Here is an 18963-nt window from a genome sequence, read left to right on the forward strand (position 1 = left end):
AAAAAATTTAAAAAAAAGGAGGATGAGAAGATGACACTGAAAAATTTAATAAGAAGGGTTAGAAGTTTCTGTTTTGAGGGTGTTGGGGGTGTGATTTATTTTCAGTTCTCTTGGACAATGCAAAAATCAGTGGTAAATTCCTGGTTCTCGAAAATGGCAAACCACTACTGACTGCAATTCTTCAGCAGAGTCACCAGTCAGTGCTCACTCCATGAGACAGCACAGAACAGGTTCCCCAGCTCTCAGCAGCCTAACAGCTGAAGTCAGGAATTTACAGAAGATGATGTGGGAAAGGAAAGGGAGAGAATCAGCCCCTGAGCTCTGGGAGGAGTGCCCAAAATGCTGCCTCATATTCCAGTCCCTGATGGAATTCCCCACCTAGAATCCCAGTTTGAGCCTATACAATTATGCATTCTGAATATAGCATATAAATGTACACTTGGGTTCAAAAGGAAACACTCAGAGCCCAAAAGTCTTGCTCACTTGATAAAATGAATGAGATGCACTAAAGTTAGTAATTTCTATGACTAATGATTGAACATGAATTTGACAGCTTTATTTCTAGGTTTGCATTACCTTCCAGAAGTATTCTTCAATATAGCAAGTGCATCAGGGTAGCCATCCATATTGTAATCTCCAATGTGAAGTGTAATTGGAAATGAAATTTCTGCTGAAGATTTGTCATTTTGATATGGTACAAAGCCCCAGACTGTATCTTTATTTCTAAAGTCTTGCAAAACTGGAATCCACTGTAAAATAAAACAAAAGAAAAAGAACAACTAGGTAAAGAAATTATTTTTATTTATTTAAACAATGTAGTTCTATTTAAAACAGCTGACACCACTTCATCAGGATTCTTAACCATTTACAAGTAAGGATTATTCCCTAACTCTGTCAGCAAAAGAAAAAAATAATTTGAAGTATTTTTTATGTGCTCAGTTATTCCAGAACAGGAAAATATAGTTAAGGTTGTAAGAATACAACCAGAACATGGAAACATTCAGGAACACCTTAACTGAAATTCAGGCCTGCCTGGAATTTCTAGTAATCTTTAAATTTAAGTAAGACCAAACTATCAGGGCCATGAGATCTTGAGTCTCATTTTTTTCTTCCCCTGGAATTGCAAAGCAATGCAATAGGCATCACTAAAGCTGGAGGATGGATGCAGCCTCTTGAGATTTGTGGCCAACACCAAATTGCTGGATACTGTCATATGCTGCAGGACAGAATAGCCATTCAGAGGGGCCCTAGAAAGGCATGGGCAAACAGACACTCAGCTACAGACACCCTGCACTGGCACAGGCTGGGCAGTGCCCAGCTGGGTACCAGCTCTCCTGAGGGAGGGGAGGGTCCTGGTGAGCAGGAGGGTTAAGCTGGGCACAGCAGCTTGGGCAGCAGACCAGCTCTGCACTGGAGCTGCTGCCTGTGCTCCTGCTCAGGATGACCCAGGACTGCTTTTTATACAGCACTTGCTCATCTGCATCTGGATTCTGTGTCCAGTTTTGTGCTCCACAGTTCACAAAGGATTTGAGAATACTAAGTGTGCTCAGAGAAGGGTCAACAAGATGGTCAGGCACTGAGTATTTCCTCAGAGGGCAGGCTGAGGACATAGGGATTGTTTGGAGAACAGAAGATTTAGGCAATCTTGCAATGCCTGCAAGGAGCCAGCTGAGGAGATGGAGCTAGGGTCTCTACTGTGATACATGGCAGAAGAGCAAGAGAAAATGGTCAGACTGACATGAGGGAGGTTCTGACTAGAGATAAACAATTTAATTAAACTGCAAGCGAGGCCCTGAGAAGTTGCAGGATCTTTGTCATTGGAGGTTTTCAAAGTCTAACTGGACAAAGCTCTAAACAACATGGTCTGAATTCAGTTTGCTCCTGCTTAAAGCAGAAGGCTGGATCTCCTAAGGTTCATTTCAGCTTGAACAATTTTATTATTCATGGATATTTAGAAGTTCAAGAGCTTCAATTCCCCTCCTATATCCCCAGAAGCATCGGATACTGAACTCTTTGATAAGAAATTAAGATTAAAGTATCAAACTGAAACTACAAAAGAAATGCAAAGTATAATTTCTCCAGGACAAGAAATAGAATGCATCTGCACTTACTTTCCAAAGTACTGCCGAGGTGCTAAATAAAAATTTATCTTAATTAAAATCAAGGTAATTTTGCAAGTGAGTATGAAGCTGAAGTGCCAGGGTTAACATTTCAATGCTACAGAAAAAAACATCAGTGTCATTTTTAAAGTCAGAAGTAATTTTATACGTCAACTAACTGACAATGCCTTCAAAAGGACAGAGGGGTGCCATCTTAAAGGATCGCTATCACCAACATCAAAAGCTCTTAACAAATCTTACATGGCTCTCACCCAAGCCTCAATTTAACTCTTTCAGGAACCAGAACAAGACCCATGACAGTATCATATCCTGCCATGGAAGGACTCCCTTGCTGCACAATCCAGTGGTCAAAAAATTCCTGCCACATGGCAATTGTGACTGCTCCCTTGGGATTACAGACAACCACAGACAGATGAGAGAAGCCCCCAAAATGCCTGCAGAAGTGCACTGAGGTGGCTGCTGTGTGGAGCCCAGAGATGGCTGAGAAGCCTGGGGCAGTCCTGCCTGTCAGTGCACAAACCCAGTGTGTGCCACGGCTCTGAACTGAATCCTGACCTGCAACCCCAAACCTGACATCAAACACACTTAAGGCCCTCACACCCCACAGCATGCACATATCTAATTAGTCACTTGTGGTTGCTGAAGCTTTGCAAAAATCTAAGAAATAGAAAAAAAATAAGGACAATACTCTTACCCTGAGGGAAATTTTTCAGAGGGTTTGATTTCTTAGCACTTGTCATGTGGAAGACAGATGAAACAATATTATTGCAAAATAGTTTAATTTTGAAAAACAGTGTTTGAAATCAGAACCATGAAATATAATATAGCTTTCACTTCACATGGTATCATTCACACAGTCATTGCAGTAAAATCCAATTATATCCATCATATACTTTCTAAATGTTCCCAGGTATGGTAATACTATCTTAAAGAGACAAAATTAACAATGAATTTTTAGGCACAAATACAAATTTGTTTATCTTTTTACTCTATTCAGAGTGATTAATAGAAGGCAATTTCACATTCCTAAGGTCTACAATGAGATACAAAACAACAGGTGAGCACAACATCACCTACTGCCACCACGCATCAGCACCTTTGATGTCACAGAGCAAATCCATCCTTGCCACTGCAGCAGCTGTGGGACTTTTCCCAAAAGCAGCTGTGTAACATTCCAGAACATCTGCCTTGTTTGATGCATAACCAGATCACATCCCAGCTAGTGTACTAGCTGTAACTTACTCACAGTTTACATTCAGAATAATCCATGCTTATGGCGACATTCCTTCTGTAGATTTCTACTACAAACTCCACTATCGTGTAATGTAATGCAAAATTAATTGTTCCTGTGCCTTGGGACATATAGTTGACATATAATGAAAATGTGTTTGCCAACAATATAAATCTCCTACTTATTTTGTATTTGATAATCCAGACAATTACTTTAAGCTTCATGTTTGCTGTTACTATATTAATAGGAAAAGACTAAAACTAATTTTTAATTTCTAAGATAGAAAAAGGAGAGTATGATGAGGACACATCAAGCTATTTCTTCCAGTTTTCTGATCATATGATTTCTCCTACACAGCTCAGATGAGAAAAGACAAAAAATTGAGTGAGTGTATTTTTAAAAGAAATTTTAAATGAACATATAAAATTCAGTCAGAGAAATCAGATTCACTTATTTTCTCTTAAATTCTTCTGCATAGCATCACTGCTAACATCACTTAAAACATTTATATAGATATTTTAGATCTTTCAAATGATTTGTAGGATAATACAGGAAAAATATTTATATGTTTGAAAATTTTAAACTCTTCAAACATTTCTTTTTCAAGGAGTAGAAAAAAGAATGCTTTCCTGCTCTGTGAAAGCAACATCATTTTCATTTTGAAAAAGATGTGGGGATTTGAGAAAAATGTAAAGCTCCTTGCAGTCACTGTCAAGGGCTCATTTCTTACAAAGTCCTCACTCTTCCATACATTAGGGAAGGCACTTCTCTCGCCTGTGAGCAGGTCTGTGAGCCTGTGGGATCAACATGTGTCCATTTTTAAATTATGGCCAGAAACCCAGGAAGCACAAAACCCACCCCCAGCCAGCTGCTGCTTGCAGGCCACAGAACACAGGCAGGGAGCCAGCTGCAAGTCACAAAGCTGGGAAATCAGTAGCCCTTTCCTGGGCAATGCATTTTCTGGGAATGCCAAAGATGAGCATCAGGAGCTGCCTGAAAGAGCTGCCCCAGCACCAGAAGTAACACAAGTCCTTTCCCCAGGGCTCCCTCTCAGTGCACTGCAGTTCAACTGCACACAGCAAGTAACTTGAAGGATTTCAGCATGAATTAGGCTTTCACTGCATGCAAGGGCCACCTGAATCCCTTAACAGCTGAGGAAATTACTGTGCTTTACACCATTAACTTATGGTGTTCAAAGCCCAGAAGATGACAATCCACAGAAAAAAAGTAACGAAAGCAGTAAAAGTAATGTTTTCAATGCTCACAGCCCCCAGCTACTTTTAGAAAGAGAAGCAACATAGAAATGATGAGGATCTTGTAGAATATGACATTTATAAAAACTACAGCAGCTGAATCAATTTCCACCTTTAACCTGTTACACAGGAATGAGGAAAACCTTCTGACACTGACTGACTGCAGCTGATAATCAATGCTGTCACCTCCCTCTCTAGCCTAGAGGACCTGGGGTTTGCTGCAGGATGCACTGCTGTGTTCTACTTCAGACCTGCTCCATTTCCAGGAGGAATGAAGCTATAACCTTCCAATTGTACAGAAAAAGGTTATAAGAATCATCAAGCCCACAAAGAAACTCTCAGATGAAGGGACTGAAATAATAGTGCTTGCCTCAGGAAACAAATGAAAAATCATATTGAATACTTGGCAAAATTAAAGAAGAATTAGTCATCTCTAAGAATATCACAGTATCTAGAGTTCCTACATTAAACAGTACCAAGGACTTCAAAACATTTCCCATATTAGACTGTAGCTATTGCAGGTGAATTTAAAGAAGTCTGAGGTGTCCTAACACCTGCCACAATCTGAACCAGCTTATAGGATTCCACTTGGATCTGACAGCAATTTTGCTGTTGCTATGGAAACATTCCCATTCCTTTAAAACCTTAGGAGGTCTGTATCTCCTTAAGCCACTCATGTGTATTTTGTTGGCCTTTACTTCTGCTCCACCACCTCAAAGAAAAGAATCTGAGATACTCCTAACACTTAACCCCCCACAACCAGCATCACATAAATTAAAACCTATGATGAAAGGTTATCCTTGAAATAATTCTCCTAGCTTGGCCTGCCTTTCCAGTAGCCATCCAGTTGGGCCCAATGACATCATGAGAAATATCCTGACAGACAGGATCTTACTGGAACAACTCCAAAACCTGACACGCCATTGCCTGCCTCTCCTCAGTGTAAGTTTTAGAGCCACTAATTGTACAGATGTGTATTTTTACTTTTATGCATTTCATCCCACAGCATCACACACTATTCATGGAACTGCAGTAACTGTTTTTCATTTGGTTTTATCAAACGCTACAGCAAATAAGCAGGAAAGACAGAACTGGCCCAGTAGGCAAAGGATTTTTTCATAAGACTGTCATCTCATTTGAGATCTTTCAGATTTGAGATCAATTTCTCAAAAAAAGGAATTTTGAAAACAAGAATTTGTTGCTACACGCTTAATTAAAAAATAAGCCACAAAACCCTACAGCAAAAACTGAAAAAAGACAATAGAGATACAGAGTCTTCTGTTTTTTTCAGTAATAGACTTGCAATTTCTCAGTTTCCCACAGATTCCCCACCAGTTCCACAAGGGATACCATCCCCTTGTTGAAACACATTCTGCCCACTACAAGAGCTCCTTATTGTTTCCATCAAACTGTAAAGTGATTGGTAAACAGAATCTATTTCAGTCTGTTGCCACAAAGTTTATGTTTATAATTTTTCATGAAGAGTAACTGATTTAGTCAAAGCTTATCATCTGACCTCACAATGACCAAATTCAGTGAAATGAAACATTTTACTTCCAAATAAATAAAAGACTTGACATATTTGAATAGACTTCTTCCTGAAGGAAGCATCCAAGACATGGGAAAAGCTGAAGACATATGAATGAGGACACTGATACTTTTCATTGTTTCAGAAGAGAAACGAGAAAAAGTTTCAAAAGAAAAAAGCTGCAGCACCTCCAGATGAGTGCAAGAAAAGAGTATTCTAGATAGAATTCTTTAAAAGGTTAGACCAGAACAAGTCATTATTGCATGCCATTTGATACTGTCATTCTTAATTAAAGTCATTCTAAAAATAGGGAGGGAAAATGACTTTAACGTTTCTAGGTGAAAGTCCAAATACTTTTTAATACTTTTTCCTATCAGAGTGAGAATCTTTTGGATTCTTTGCTGTTTAAAATAAAGGGGCAATATTTAACTGCTAATTTTTATCTCAAAAGTGATTATCACTTGGAATTTTTTTTCAAATTGAAGCTACACAGTGAAATTGCTAAATTGAATAAACAAATTAAATATAGGTTAAATATCTGATGTATTTGTGACTAAGTAGTTTATTCAAACTAGTAGGTTTTATTGTCAAAAAATTAACTTACGAAGCATGAAAAAAACTGGCTGCATGCAATGTTAGATCAGAGCAGGTTACAATAACAGACTCTATCTTGAAAAAATTCTGATATTATGCAAACTGACCCACACTTTCCTCTGCCACTACTGCACCACTTCCTTTTGGGAACATACCCTGAACAACAGGATCCTCAGACCCTGCTACTCTCAGTGGTTCCTGCTGTTTGTGTGGGGTTCTCTTTCTACAGTGAAATTACTTTAATTTAGAACGTTCGTCTCAAGTTTACTTGAGGAGCAAAACTCAAATTCCTTTTAATTCTTGTATAACAGAGTAAGGAAATAAACTGAGAGCTCAAGTGCAGCTGTTCTTGGCCAAGGAACAGCCCTGGCACTCCCCTGCTCCAGCATGTGGCCACAGCCTGGTTCTCCCCAGAGCAGAAGCAGGGCAAGGATCACAAACTGAGCATCCACTTGCTTTGTGCAAAGGCTCTGACCCTGAACTCAAGCTCTGCTGTACCCCACCATCCAGCAATGCTCCAATCCATTGGCTGTGTTCTGTGTGTAGGGGGATGAATGTAAAAAAAAAAATAAATCCAAACCAAAACAAGGAACCAACAACCCACAACCAACCAAACAGCATGCACAGCCAAATGGGGCTTCTGAGAACAGAGCTGCTGAGCTTGGAATGCTAAAAGATATAAATTACCAAATTTAGAGTTATTCTTTCAAACTCTGCTGTGATGTTCCATCCCAGTCATCCCCCCTGCACTGACTGGGAGCTCTGTGCTTTCCTTTCCTACATAGAGTGATTTTCCTCACTAATAGGCTACAGCTTGTGTTCTATAAATTTTGATTCTTTAAATGAGAAAATCTACACTCTAGACTTGGGCTACAGACTGTAACAAGTTCAACTATAAATTCTGAATTTTAGATCAGAGGGTATTACTTTTAGCACAAAATTCAACTTAAAGTTTTTCAGTGAGAGAATAATCAGTAATTCTTAACATGGTTAGCAACATGCATGGCACACATTGTCATTTTCTCCGAGTACCCTACAATGGGTTTTGCTGTCCGCTACAAGCACTTTGTATGTCACCTTGGCCTTCAGGTTCACATTGCAAAATATGAATTTAGTAAAACATTTATTAAGCCATCCAACAAACAGCTCGTTAATTTACTGTATGCTGCAACTTATTATAAATCAGGGCACTATAAATACTTAAACCAGATGATCACATACTTAAATAAATGAACATATAATAATCTATTCCATGAATTATAACCATGTCTTTGAAAGCCAGTAGTGTCATGAACAAACAATCCTCCAACAGTTTAACAGATACTCAGTCCTAAAGATACACAACCTAAAAAAGTGCTCTATACCACCTGGAAATGTACTCCATTAATAACAAAGACAAAGTAGAAATTAAGGGTAAGAAGTATGGGCAGGTTCAATGATATATGTGTGAGAACATATAATTTTACTCTAAAATAACTCCTTAAGTTAAACTAAAAAAGCTCATTTGAATTAGATTTGTTTCCAGCTCTTAGCACAAACCTTGCTTTTCATCTCATGCTGCAACAGTTATGTTGCTTCAAATGCAGTGTTTTACAATCAAGAAAGTGACTCTTCAGGAGCATCCATCATTTCTTTGAGTAGAATTATCCATTATAAAAAATTCTAGGACTCTCTTCCACTAAACCCATATTTTTTCAGATATGGAACGCACAAATAAATAAATACAAGTTTCTTGTATTCTGTAATTACAGGTGAGGAGGTTTCATTTCTTGCCTGAAAAATTTTTATTATTTCATATAATTTCATATACACAGTATTTTGCTTTGTCTTTGCTATTCCAAATTCACATTACCTGGTCCAATCCCAGCTTGGTTAGGTAGATGGCACTTCTTTGACATGTTTCATCTTCACAGACTGGTAATAAATGTTCACTTTGTCCATCTCCATCTATCAAACAGAAAAAAAAAGCCTGTCAGCTTTGTATCTGCAAAATCAGAAACAGTGTTTGTATGAAATAATCAGCTGTGAATAATTTACTCCTTTTTTAAATGTGAAAAATGACATAAGATAAACTAGACCTATTCAACATCCTTAACCTAATAATCTGAGTCTTTTGTTTGAAGATTGCCTTACCCATAATACTGAGAGAATTTGAAATTTTACTCACCTACTGAAAAGAGTAAGGCCTTAGTAATTTAATCCCCGTGTTCAGTTGGGAAAATATTACCTTTAATACCAATCGACCATTACAAGTCTACCATAAAAACTTATTTAATTTTCTGAACTAGTTTTAAACTCTTGTGCTGTCAGCAAGACTTTGGGAAGAGTCATGAGTTCACAAGTAATATCTTAATCTGTACTTAACAAAAAAAACAACACTGGAGAGTTGATTAACAGAATGGCTAATAAATCCCAGGCTTACAGAATTAGGTAAATTTGAGTAAATTATAGGTTTTCAAAAATTCTTTAAGCACCTTTAATCCATGCATTTCCAAAACCTTTAGTAGAATAATGACCTTTTAATATTTAAACGAGGAATGACTATTTGCATCTAGAGTTCTGACACGCAGAACATTGAGTGGGGAAAAAAGTAATAATTTACTGTCCATGATCTACTCCAGGGGAGATCTCTGTGTTGCCATGGTGACCTTGCAGCCCTGCCTTCCTCCCAGGGGCCAGGCCAGCAGTGGCAGCTCCCTGCCTGGGCTGGCAGGGCACAGAGGGAGAGGAACATGAGTGCCAAGGAGCAGCAGCAAGAACTGCTGCATCGAGAGCCTGGGCTGCCAGATCCCCTCCAGAACCACAGCTGCCTTGCCATGACATGGTACCCTCAGCTCAGGCACATTTCAGGCAATCCACTTTTCCAGCACACGGAATCAAAGCTCACAGTGTAATAAAAACAATTCACTTTTTCATCTTGCCCTTTAACCCATACAGTTCTGAGGAGCTGAGTATTTCATTCAAGATAACCACAGTGTTCACTGTGAACGCTAAAATACAGAGGTCCTCATCTGGCACATTAATTACTTGAATCATTTCCACCACTGGATTTTATATTATACCCATAAAATATTGCAGGTTACAGGCACAAACATCCTCTCAGTCTGGCTCCCAGACAGCTGCTTGGCTATCCTGCAATAAATGAAATTTTTACTGATCTGATGTTTCAGAAAAGCAGCTTATGAACACGCTACAAAATAGATTTCTGTATGAACCACAAAGGTGCTGAGAGCACCAAGGGGTCTCAGGCACACCTACTGCTTGGGTTTGCAGAAATCCAAACCAGCTTATTTAGGCAAGTGGATTGTGTAAAATTGCTTGATGAAGTCTCCTGAGCTAATATGCAAAACCCAGATCATTTGCCTGTCACTGAATCCCTTATTCATTTTCCAGTCCAGTACTGGCCCCAGCCCAGAAGTCCTGTCATACTTTACCAGCTCCATAAGAAAGGCTTTCCCAGCCTGCAGCCCATACTTCTGTGAAGCCAGAGCTCCCTGTGGGGCTGTGTGTACATCTCTATCTGTGCAGTCACATTTCTGGGTCCCTCCCTTATTCATCAGCAAGTTGGGAGATGGAAAGGAGGGTTATAAGGGGAGGAGGAGTGATGAAAATATCAGACTTCCCCAAATATCTCTAAGTGATAAAGCCAAACTTTTAGTGACTTCCTACATTCCATCTGCCTCATGAATTACTTTACCTCACCACCAAACCCCTCCCAAATCCTCATGGCAGCTCTCTTCTCCAGGATAGAGAATTTAGGATATGAAGTAGCCTAGGTGATAGAAATCCAGTAAGTTCACATCCAAAGAGACAGGAAAGGGAATTCCCACTGAACAGAGAAATCAACATAGCAATTATTGAATCTGACTGTCTAAAACCAGAACCAGCTTCTGAGGGTATCTGGTTTCCATCTGCATCACTCAAGAAACAATGAAAACATGTTACCATCTTGAATCCTTGCTTGCATTAACAGATTAAAATGCCACTGGATTACAGTTTTTTCCTAAACTTAAATGGAAGAAAGCGTTCAATTTGCAAATTATAAACCATGGGAATATTGAAGTATTTGCTAAAATTGAATTAAGTTGCAGAGATATGTTTTCTGAATATGAAATGCAAATTAAGTTCTAATATTTTAAATACATTTCTGCAAAAGTTTCAGTCTAAAGTAATTTTAGAAGCTCTTCAATAACACACAAGGACAAAGAACCACCTTCCTCTGTTTGAGAAAGGGAGAAGAACAAGGATGTTCTCATTTTAAATTATGCTATGGAGCAGAGGAGAATATAAAATGTTTGATTCTACTTATAGTGCAAACATTCATCTTGTTATACCAATAACTCAGTTTGATAGTGTGGGTAGGTAATGTTCAAAGTAGGGCAGGACATTGATGAAAACACCCTGGGAGCTTTGAGGAATAACCAATCCATAGGACAGGAGGGATAGAACCATAATTAGACACAAAGCCATCACCTTATACTTGAAGGTGTTGTAGATAAATTACGAGCTCAAGACTTGATTAAAATATTCAGTATGATCAAAGAATGAATAAATGCAAATATGCATCAAACACCATGCCTTTATCCCCACCAACTGAAAATACTATGATATATATTCCATATTGGAAGGCCAGAGTTTCCTAAATTCCTTTGACCAGAAGATAAACATCCATTTATATAATTTCTCTTACAAGATCATGTTTTCAGTTGCAATTTCTCTTCAATTCTGTGTAACAGATATTTAAGAATCCAGTAGTTAAAAAAATAAAGTTCAAGATAAGAGAAAAATCTGTTGAAAATTTACAGCACAGTTTTGAAAAAAAAAAAAATTTCTTTTAAAAATAAATTTTATCAAAAAACATCCTGAAAACAAAATGAGAGACCATTCCTAATATGACACATATCAAATTATTATTGTATCCACCTCACAAAAGTTTCTCACATAGAGAGAGCCATACTATAGAGACTGGACTGATTTCCTTGGATTTTGTTTGGTCTTTATTTTCCTGTTTTACACTCTGTGCTCAGCTGAATTTAAAGATCACAAAGATGAGATATAAAAACATTAATTAGGCAGTCAGAGTAGACAGAACAAATGCTAAACTTAAAAGGTTTCAAGTAAAGCTCCAGCATTGAACATGTAGCTGGAAATAGGAAATCAATGAAATGAGAATATCTTGTGACTTGTAGCAAAATAGTTTAAGAAAATCTTAATTAGTCAAATACTGTATTACAGAAAAGTAGCAATCAAAAGAAGAAAAGTCCAACATTCTTCATCTCTATCATATTACTTCTTACTTCTTTTCCAGTTTTTATTTCTAAAGCACATCTTACAATGTACAGATCCATCTTTTATAACCAGAAATAAAATGTTTCCTGCACTTCTGAAGCTTTTTCAAAGACACTGTGAAATCAACTAATTGATACAGAAGCTTTTCCAGTTTTGAAAGAGAATATTTCCTTCTTTATCCTTACATGATTGCATCTTGGAAGCACCTGTTGGAATGCAAACTGACCTTGAAGAACACACAAAAAACACCCTCAGAAGTTGCTAACTTAAGAGCTTTAACTCATTAACAACAAATTCACCTTGGATCCAAGAAACACTTCCTATCTTCATGCCTGGTTTAAATCCCAATGTAAATAAACATGCTTCAGTTTTAAACTCTGATCTTGAAGTTAGATTTCTTCACATAGGAAGACAAATTCAAAAGAGTATCACCAGCACAACTGATCAGTGCAATTATATATTCACACCTGACAAGACATGCATTGGTGACAACAGCTGGATGACCCAATCACACCTACGGTGGTTTCATGTATTTATGAAAAATACCTTGCATAACATGTCTCTAATAATCTCCTTCAACCTAGGTCTACCTGTTTCTGGAGACCCTCTGTGATCTTCACTCAGTTCCTGGGGTCTGCTGCTCTGCATTTCTGTCACTTTCATTTAAAAATGAAATCTCATTCCAAACTGATGGAAATCTCATTTTTAATTTCAGTATCATTTGCAGCAGTAGGTATGCCCAAACACTCCAGACTCCAAGTGTCCTGTGCTAGCACCACTCAGCTTAGAGCACCTTTGACAGAGAACCAGAAACTCAACTGGTAATGAGCAAATTCTCAACACAGGATTCTGGCTTGACTGTGACACAGCATAACTCCATGGTTAATAAAGATCAAGTTTTGTAGGCAGTGGAAAGGGCTAGAAAAAGAACAGTCCTACATACTCATCACCTGCAAACCTGTATTTCTGTCTGGATATGTAAAGACAAAATTAGAAGCCCCATTTCATCCAGGAATCATGTGAGAATCATTACTTACAACTGCCTGTTTGCTGTATTTCAAACAAGAAATATTTCAAACAAGAGCCACAGACACAGAGTCTTCTTCCCAACACCCTGCCCATGTTTGGCAAGTACTGGCAGCCCAATCCAAGCACCCAAAGCCACTGCCTGTGCAGGTCCCTGGGAGCACACCTCACACAGAGAGGCTGTGCGAGAGACATTGCTGAGCTTTAACATTGATTGTCAATGTTCACACTGGTAAAAAACACAGCTCAAGTATTTTCAATCTGTTCTAAAAGCAAATTTGAATGGGAGAGAGCAGAAAAAGACTTGTCAATCAGATTAAACACAACATCATGTTATTAGAATTGTTTGATGCTCCAAAAGCAATACCAAGGTACTGCAGTCTGAGAACACATAATAAACTGAATTCCAAATAGCAAATGGTCAAAGGAGCTCCACAAAAGAAACTTCTTCCCAAACCCCAAAGTATCAGAGAGGTGCTTGTAAAACAAACCCACTTGTAACTTAGCATAAGTAAACCTAGGCAAAAGACACTCAATCCAAAAGTTCCTTAAACAAAGAAAAAGGTGTCATAAAAGTGCTCTTTTGTGACCAGGTTCAAGGACTGTTAGATTCATGCTTGTGCAATGCACTTTCCAACATGGGCTCTGAGAAGAAAATGGCACTTGGGGAAATGACAAGTTCTGTGATCACTCACTCCAAAACTGTTTCATAATACAGCAAGATAAAGTTGTAGCTATGAAGAGCAAGACAGCTTTTGGTGGGTGTATGATCTAAATCTTTTCCATTTAAATGCTCTTTACTTCTGCTGCAGTGTAATCTTACTTCTGATCCTTTAAAAACAAAAATGGAATCAACTTTTTGGGGTTATCCTGAGCTCACAGACTGACTATTGTAACTTATTATAGTTCTGTTAAATAGAAAAGTAGTTGTTTTCTAGCAAGTTGAGGGGTTGAACTTGATGATCTGTATAGGTCCTTTCTAACCCTAACTATTAGATGAAATGGAAATATGCTAACTATACAGGCCAAAGTCAGCTTTCATAACTTGAACATAGAAAGAACCTACATATACCACAAAGTTCTCATTCATACATTTCTCCCACTGGTCTTTGCTGAGTTCTCAGTACCCTCTCTCACAAATCTTCAATTTACAGTGCTGAAGAACAGTAAGGGGAAAAAGAAGAAAAAAGCCCTGTTAGGACTGTACTATAGCAATATCATTCTGGGGCAGACAAGAAACCTACAATAAGTACAACTGGGTTTGATATTCAAATAAAATAAAGGTTTGTTTGAAAGCTGATTATCTTAAATTTATCTTCAAGTAATTAAATCATTAGAATTCTTTTGTCACTCTGTGCCTTTAGGTGCTCAGTGAGATGGTCATGACAGAGTTATAAATTACTAAGATAATTACACATTATTAAAACAATCAATGTCAGCTGCCTTTAGCAAATGTGAATCATAACATCAAAAAATAGATGCAAAGAGCTTTTAGAGATGATTCAAAGTTCTGTGGACATTAAAGAAATCTTCATAACCCTCTCCTTGACACTAAATCAATTCTGATTTTAAGTCCTTCCAAAGAATCCATATTCACAGCTCCACTGCATAGAAGCACTTAAACACAGCATGCCAGCAAACTGCACAGCGAGACTTCCAGGCTGCACCGGAGCCAACAGTGCGGCCTTCTGCCTCGAATGGAAATTCCAGGACTAACTGTGATCCAAGCAGGGAAAAGAAACTGCATCAAATACAACGTGAACTGCTCCCACACCAACCAAAATAATTGCTTAAACTCCTGTTGCAGTTTCTGCTGAAAGCTGCTTGTTTCACCTGTTTCATATTAAAACAAACTCCCAAGCTTGGCTGTACGATTAGAGCTCGGTGATGTTCCACATGTTCAAAGCTCCCATGGCAACAAACCTCCAGGTGCTGCCAAAGGAAGGGAAAACACAAAGCAAGGCAAGCCACTGGTGTAACTGCCTTGGGTCGGCTCAGCCTGGGCCCAGAGCTCCTCTTGTACCAACCATGAACAGCATCAAAGAAAAATTCAATCCTGTGATGGAGTTGTTTAACAAGGAACAGATAACCAAGTGACACATGCAGCACTACACCAATTTTTATTGTTGGAAACAGAGCAAAGTTCTTCTTCATTTTCAAGCCCCTTTGACAAAAATTAATATGAAGCAACAGCAATTTTTTTTTTTTTTTCCCAGGAGATACTAGCATTTGTCAGCACATAAAGACCTTGGCAAAATATGTGAACCTGATTTTCCCCTATCCAAAATTGACAGTGTTCGGGAACTACATTTAAAGCATTGAGGTGTCACTGAAGAGCATTGCTGGTTACAAATTAACAAAGAAAACAGACTTAGCTCCTAAATACACTTTCATACACTCAAAACACGAGTGCCAATTAACTTAGTACATTTCTATACACTGCTGTTTCCGAAGTGCATCTGGTACTAAAAGAATCTCTTCCATATCTAAAGTCTCTCAGAAGGCTTCTTTTCCATTAACTTTCATACCTTTTCTACCCAAACTGATTCCAGTAAACTCAGCTTTCCTCATATGCAGAGCATTTCATGCACAGAAGTATTGTCACCCTGCACCTTTAGGTTCTCAGAGAATCCTTTCATTGACTACAAAAGCACTAAATGTTTTCACAACACAATGCTCAAAGAAGAATGCTTTTTTTAAGGGGTTATTTACCAAAATATACCATTAAAATTTCCCTTTGATACATTGCTACTGTATCTGAGGATGCAACATTCTGAAGGAAGAAAGAAATTCAGATGCTAGACTGAAGTTGTGACAGACAAAATTAAAAGGTACAAAATCAAAATGCAACTACAGGCAGAAAAGCAGTGCATTTAAAGTATATTCAGCTGCAGAATAATTAAGGTCTACTTAAGAAAATAAAGAAATCTTTCAACAAAATGCACTTGGCACAGTGCAATGAAAGGCTGAAAAACCCCCAAAGTTAGGGACTATGTTATCCTGTTTAGACATAATTAACTGGCAATAATGAGCTATCATTTCCTACAAGGAAAGTGATAATTGCTACCACATGTCATACAAGTAGTTAACATACATGAAATAGTTCAATTACTTCGTAGGGGGGAGAACAGAGAGGATTCTCTTAGGATTATTAGTTGGATAACTGGATTTTAAATACTGAGTTCAGGTCTCTAAAAAACTTTGATGGAACTTTAACAAACCCAACCCATATTTGCTCAAAAAGCACAGCATAGCTCAAAGAGTGTGCATAGCAGGGGTGAATGCAAACTTCTTAGAGAAGAGAAAGGGCAGCAGCTAAGAAATCAAATGGTGACTAAAAAAAATAAAGGACTGGGTTGGCTAAATGCTACCTAGAGAAACAAAGAGCTGTGCTGTATTTACTTGTGAGGACACCATGATCAATTTTGATTTCAAAAAGCCATTTTCACTCTCCTTTAAATACAGGCCAGAAGAAAGTTCTTTGCCTTAACTAAGCAAAATCAATGACTGATTAATCAAACTTTTACAGTCTCAGATACCAAAGGATGATATTAAATCTCTGCTATCCAACTAAACCAATCATAGTTAAATATCAATTATGACACCAATTTCCTATAGAAATGAATTAATGGATCGTATAATCAGCACAATATCCTGTGCTAATAATTTCTGACTCACTACTTCAAAAACATGTCATTAATCTTTAAATTAATGAGAAAATAGCAAGTTATCATGTCCAAAATATGGTTCACATTCATCTAACGCTAAAAAAATTGGTCATTTTCAGATCATCCCATTGAAATCCTTCAATTTCTTGAAAAATATAACATTTTCCTAGTAATTTAAGTGACATTTAATAAAACTCTCTATATATTTGCAAGTATTTATCAGGATTCTAGACAACATCTATGATTTCCTCTAAAGACGGTACAAGCAGATCTTATAAAACTCCTCTGCCAGCTCACAGATAACAACAGTGCAGGATTAATCATTTTTGCTATAGCAACCACTGCACTGCAATTACCATAGTGACATGAGAAGAATAGGAAAAGTAATAATGAAGAGCTCTTACTTGTTTGGAGCAATGTGGCAACTAAAAGAATTCTCTAGCACCCAACTCTGCTCACCTTAATCAATTGAAATGCCATTTGTAATAGATGTCAAAAAGCTTTTCTGATTTATTTTTAAAAGGGCAATACAAATTTGTCAATTGTTCCCTGTCCTTTGGTCAGACTGATGTACAAATCACTGCTATCATGTAACAGGGGGAAGTGCTACTTACTACAGAGGTTCCAACTTAGCTATAAAGTGTAGGGTCTACTCAATTACCATAAATGCATTGATATATACACACATCCTTCTGTGTAACTTTCCATTAAAATATACACACACATATATATAAACATACCGGACTTTTAGATGCATACAAACATACATTTGCGTATTTTTTTTAATGGAAAGAAATCTTTATTTTTTTCAGTATTTCAGGAACACTTGGTACAAAGATTATACCAACATCTGTGACAGTTTCTCATGAGTCACCTAATTGCTGGTTTTTCCAACTCCACTTAGCCAAATAATTTATACTTGATAGCTGTTGTTCAACCTGCTTAGTTTAAGAATGGAAATCTTACCCCAAATTAGTTGCTTTTGCAAGTTCTCAGTCAGAATCTCATACAAAGCTCCCCCCTTTTTTCAAATGACTGGTAAATACTCATGGCTGGAAAGGGTACTTCAAATAAAATTTTCAGAAGCAGGAAAGAATGTTAGACAAAGTGACCTTTTGAAACAATGCTTATTTTGTTAAGAGGCAGGTGTGATCAGTAAATCAGAATCTTGCACTGCAGGAGTGCAAGAAGGCACAAGCAGAAGGGTGGGTGTGAGAGGGAAGGCAGCCCAAGTGGCACAGCCCCAAGCTCACATCTGGGCCCGACACTGCTGCAGAGCCCAACATGCACAAGGGTTAATTCATGAGAAGTGGCAGACTGAAAGCACAGAGATACAGAACCCTCTGAGACCTTTAGCAAATGGCAAAGCTGGCACATCAGCTGTGGGGTACAGAAAATGTCAAGGAGGGGAGAAAAATAGAGGCAAGCAACCCAGAAGTAAGAATGTCAGAGCCTTGTGCCTGTATCTCGAACATTTCTACTGTCAGTGGCTGCGTCCCAGTGCCAAGAAAAGGATGCCTGTGGCAGAGCAGAGTGTGGGTGCACAGCACATTCTGCATCATGCACAGCTTGGCAAAACCTGCCAAAGGTAGAAGGCAGCACTGTCTTCTAACATACCTTATTTTCCATTTCATTGTGGTATTTTGACTTGTTGTGCAATCAATCAGGCCCCATTACAGATAGCCACATTATTCCAAACTGCAAACCATCATACCTTAACTTCCTTTGACTTACAACAATCATTATTCTGTCAGTTTTGAAATGGAAAACAGAAAGCAGGAGAGGTTCAAGTCTGACAATCCATTTGTAGTAATGCATTGTCTTTAACCTCAGCTCAGTACAAGCAGGTGTGTGCTCAAAGCCAGTGTTCTGAAGTACCTAAATGTGAGCAGACATAGCACAGTGGGTAAATGCAGCTACTGTGAGAGAGCAGCACACTCATCATGGGAGATGCTGTCCTTTTGTTCTTGGGCTGGTGCAGAACAAATGAATCTGATGATAATTAGCAGTGAGGGCATTGAGCATGGGTGCTGGAACTCCAGCCCAGCAGTCCCTGGGCCACTGCCCTTCCTCCCAAACTCAGCTGTACCAAACCACTGCCCTGCCATAGCACCGCACACTCCATTTAGCCATACATTCAAAATTTTAACTTTAACATTGGAACAGTTCCACTTCTCTTTGTGAAGATATCCCAGGGTTTATTACTATTCCCTTAATTACTATGAATTTCTAAGATTATGATTTATCATTTGGG

General features: G+C 38.2%; 1 protein-coding gene across 1 annotated transcript in view; it reads right to left on the reverse strand.

Moving 5' to 3' along the window:
* Window positions 1-18963, reverse strand: part of ITFG1 (integrin alpha FG-GAP repeat containing 1) — a 72935-nt gene that overhangs the window by 28143 nt on the left and 25829 nt on the right. The window contains exons 9-10 of the mRNA XM_021540304.3: window positions 8579-8673; window positions 577-749 (exon numbers count right to left, since the gene is read on the reverse strand). Of these exons, the coding sequence (XP_021395979.2) occupies window positions 577-749; window positions 8579-8673 (268 nt within the window). The remainder of the gene's footprint in view (window positions 1-576; window positions 750-8578; window positions 8674-18963) is intronic.

The sequence above is a fragment of the Lonchura striata genome, chromosome 11 (genome assembly GCF_050655825.1).
Source record: "Lonchura striata isolate lonStrDom1 chromosome 11, ASM5065582v1, whole genome shotgun sequence".
Taxonomy (NCBI): domain Eukaryota; kingdom Metazoa; phylum Chordata; class Aves; order Passeriformes; family Estrildidae; genus Lonchura; species Lonchura striata.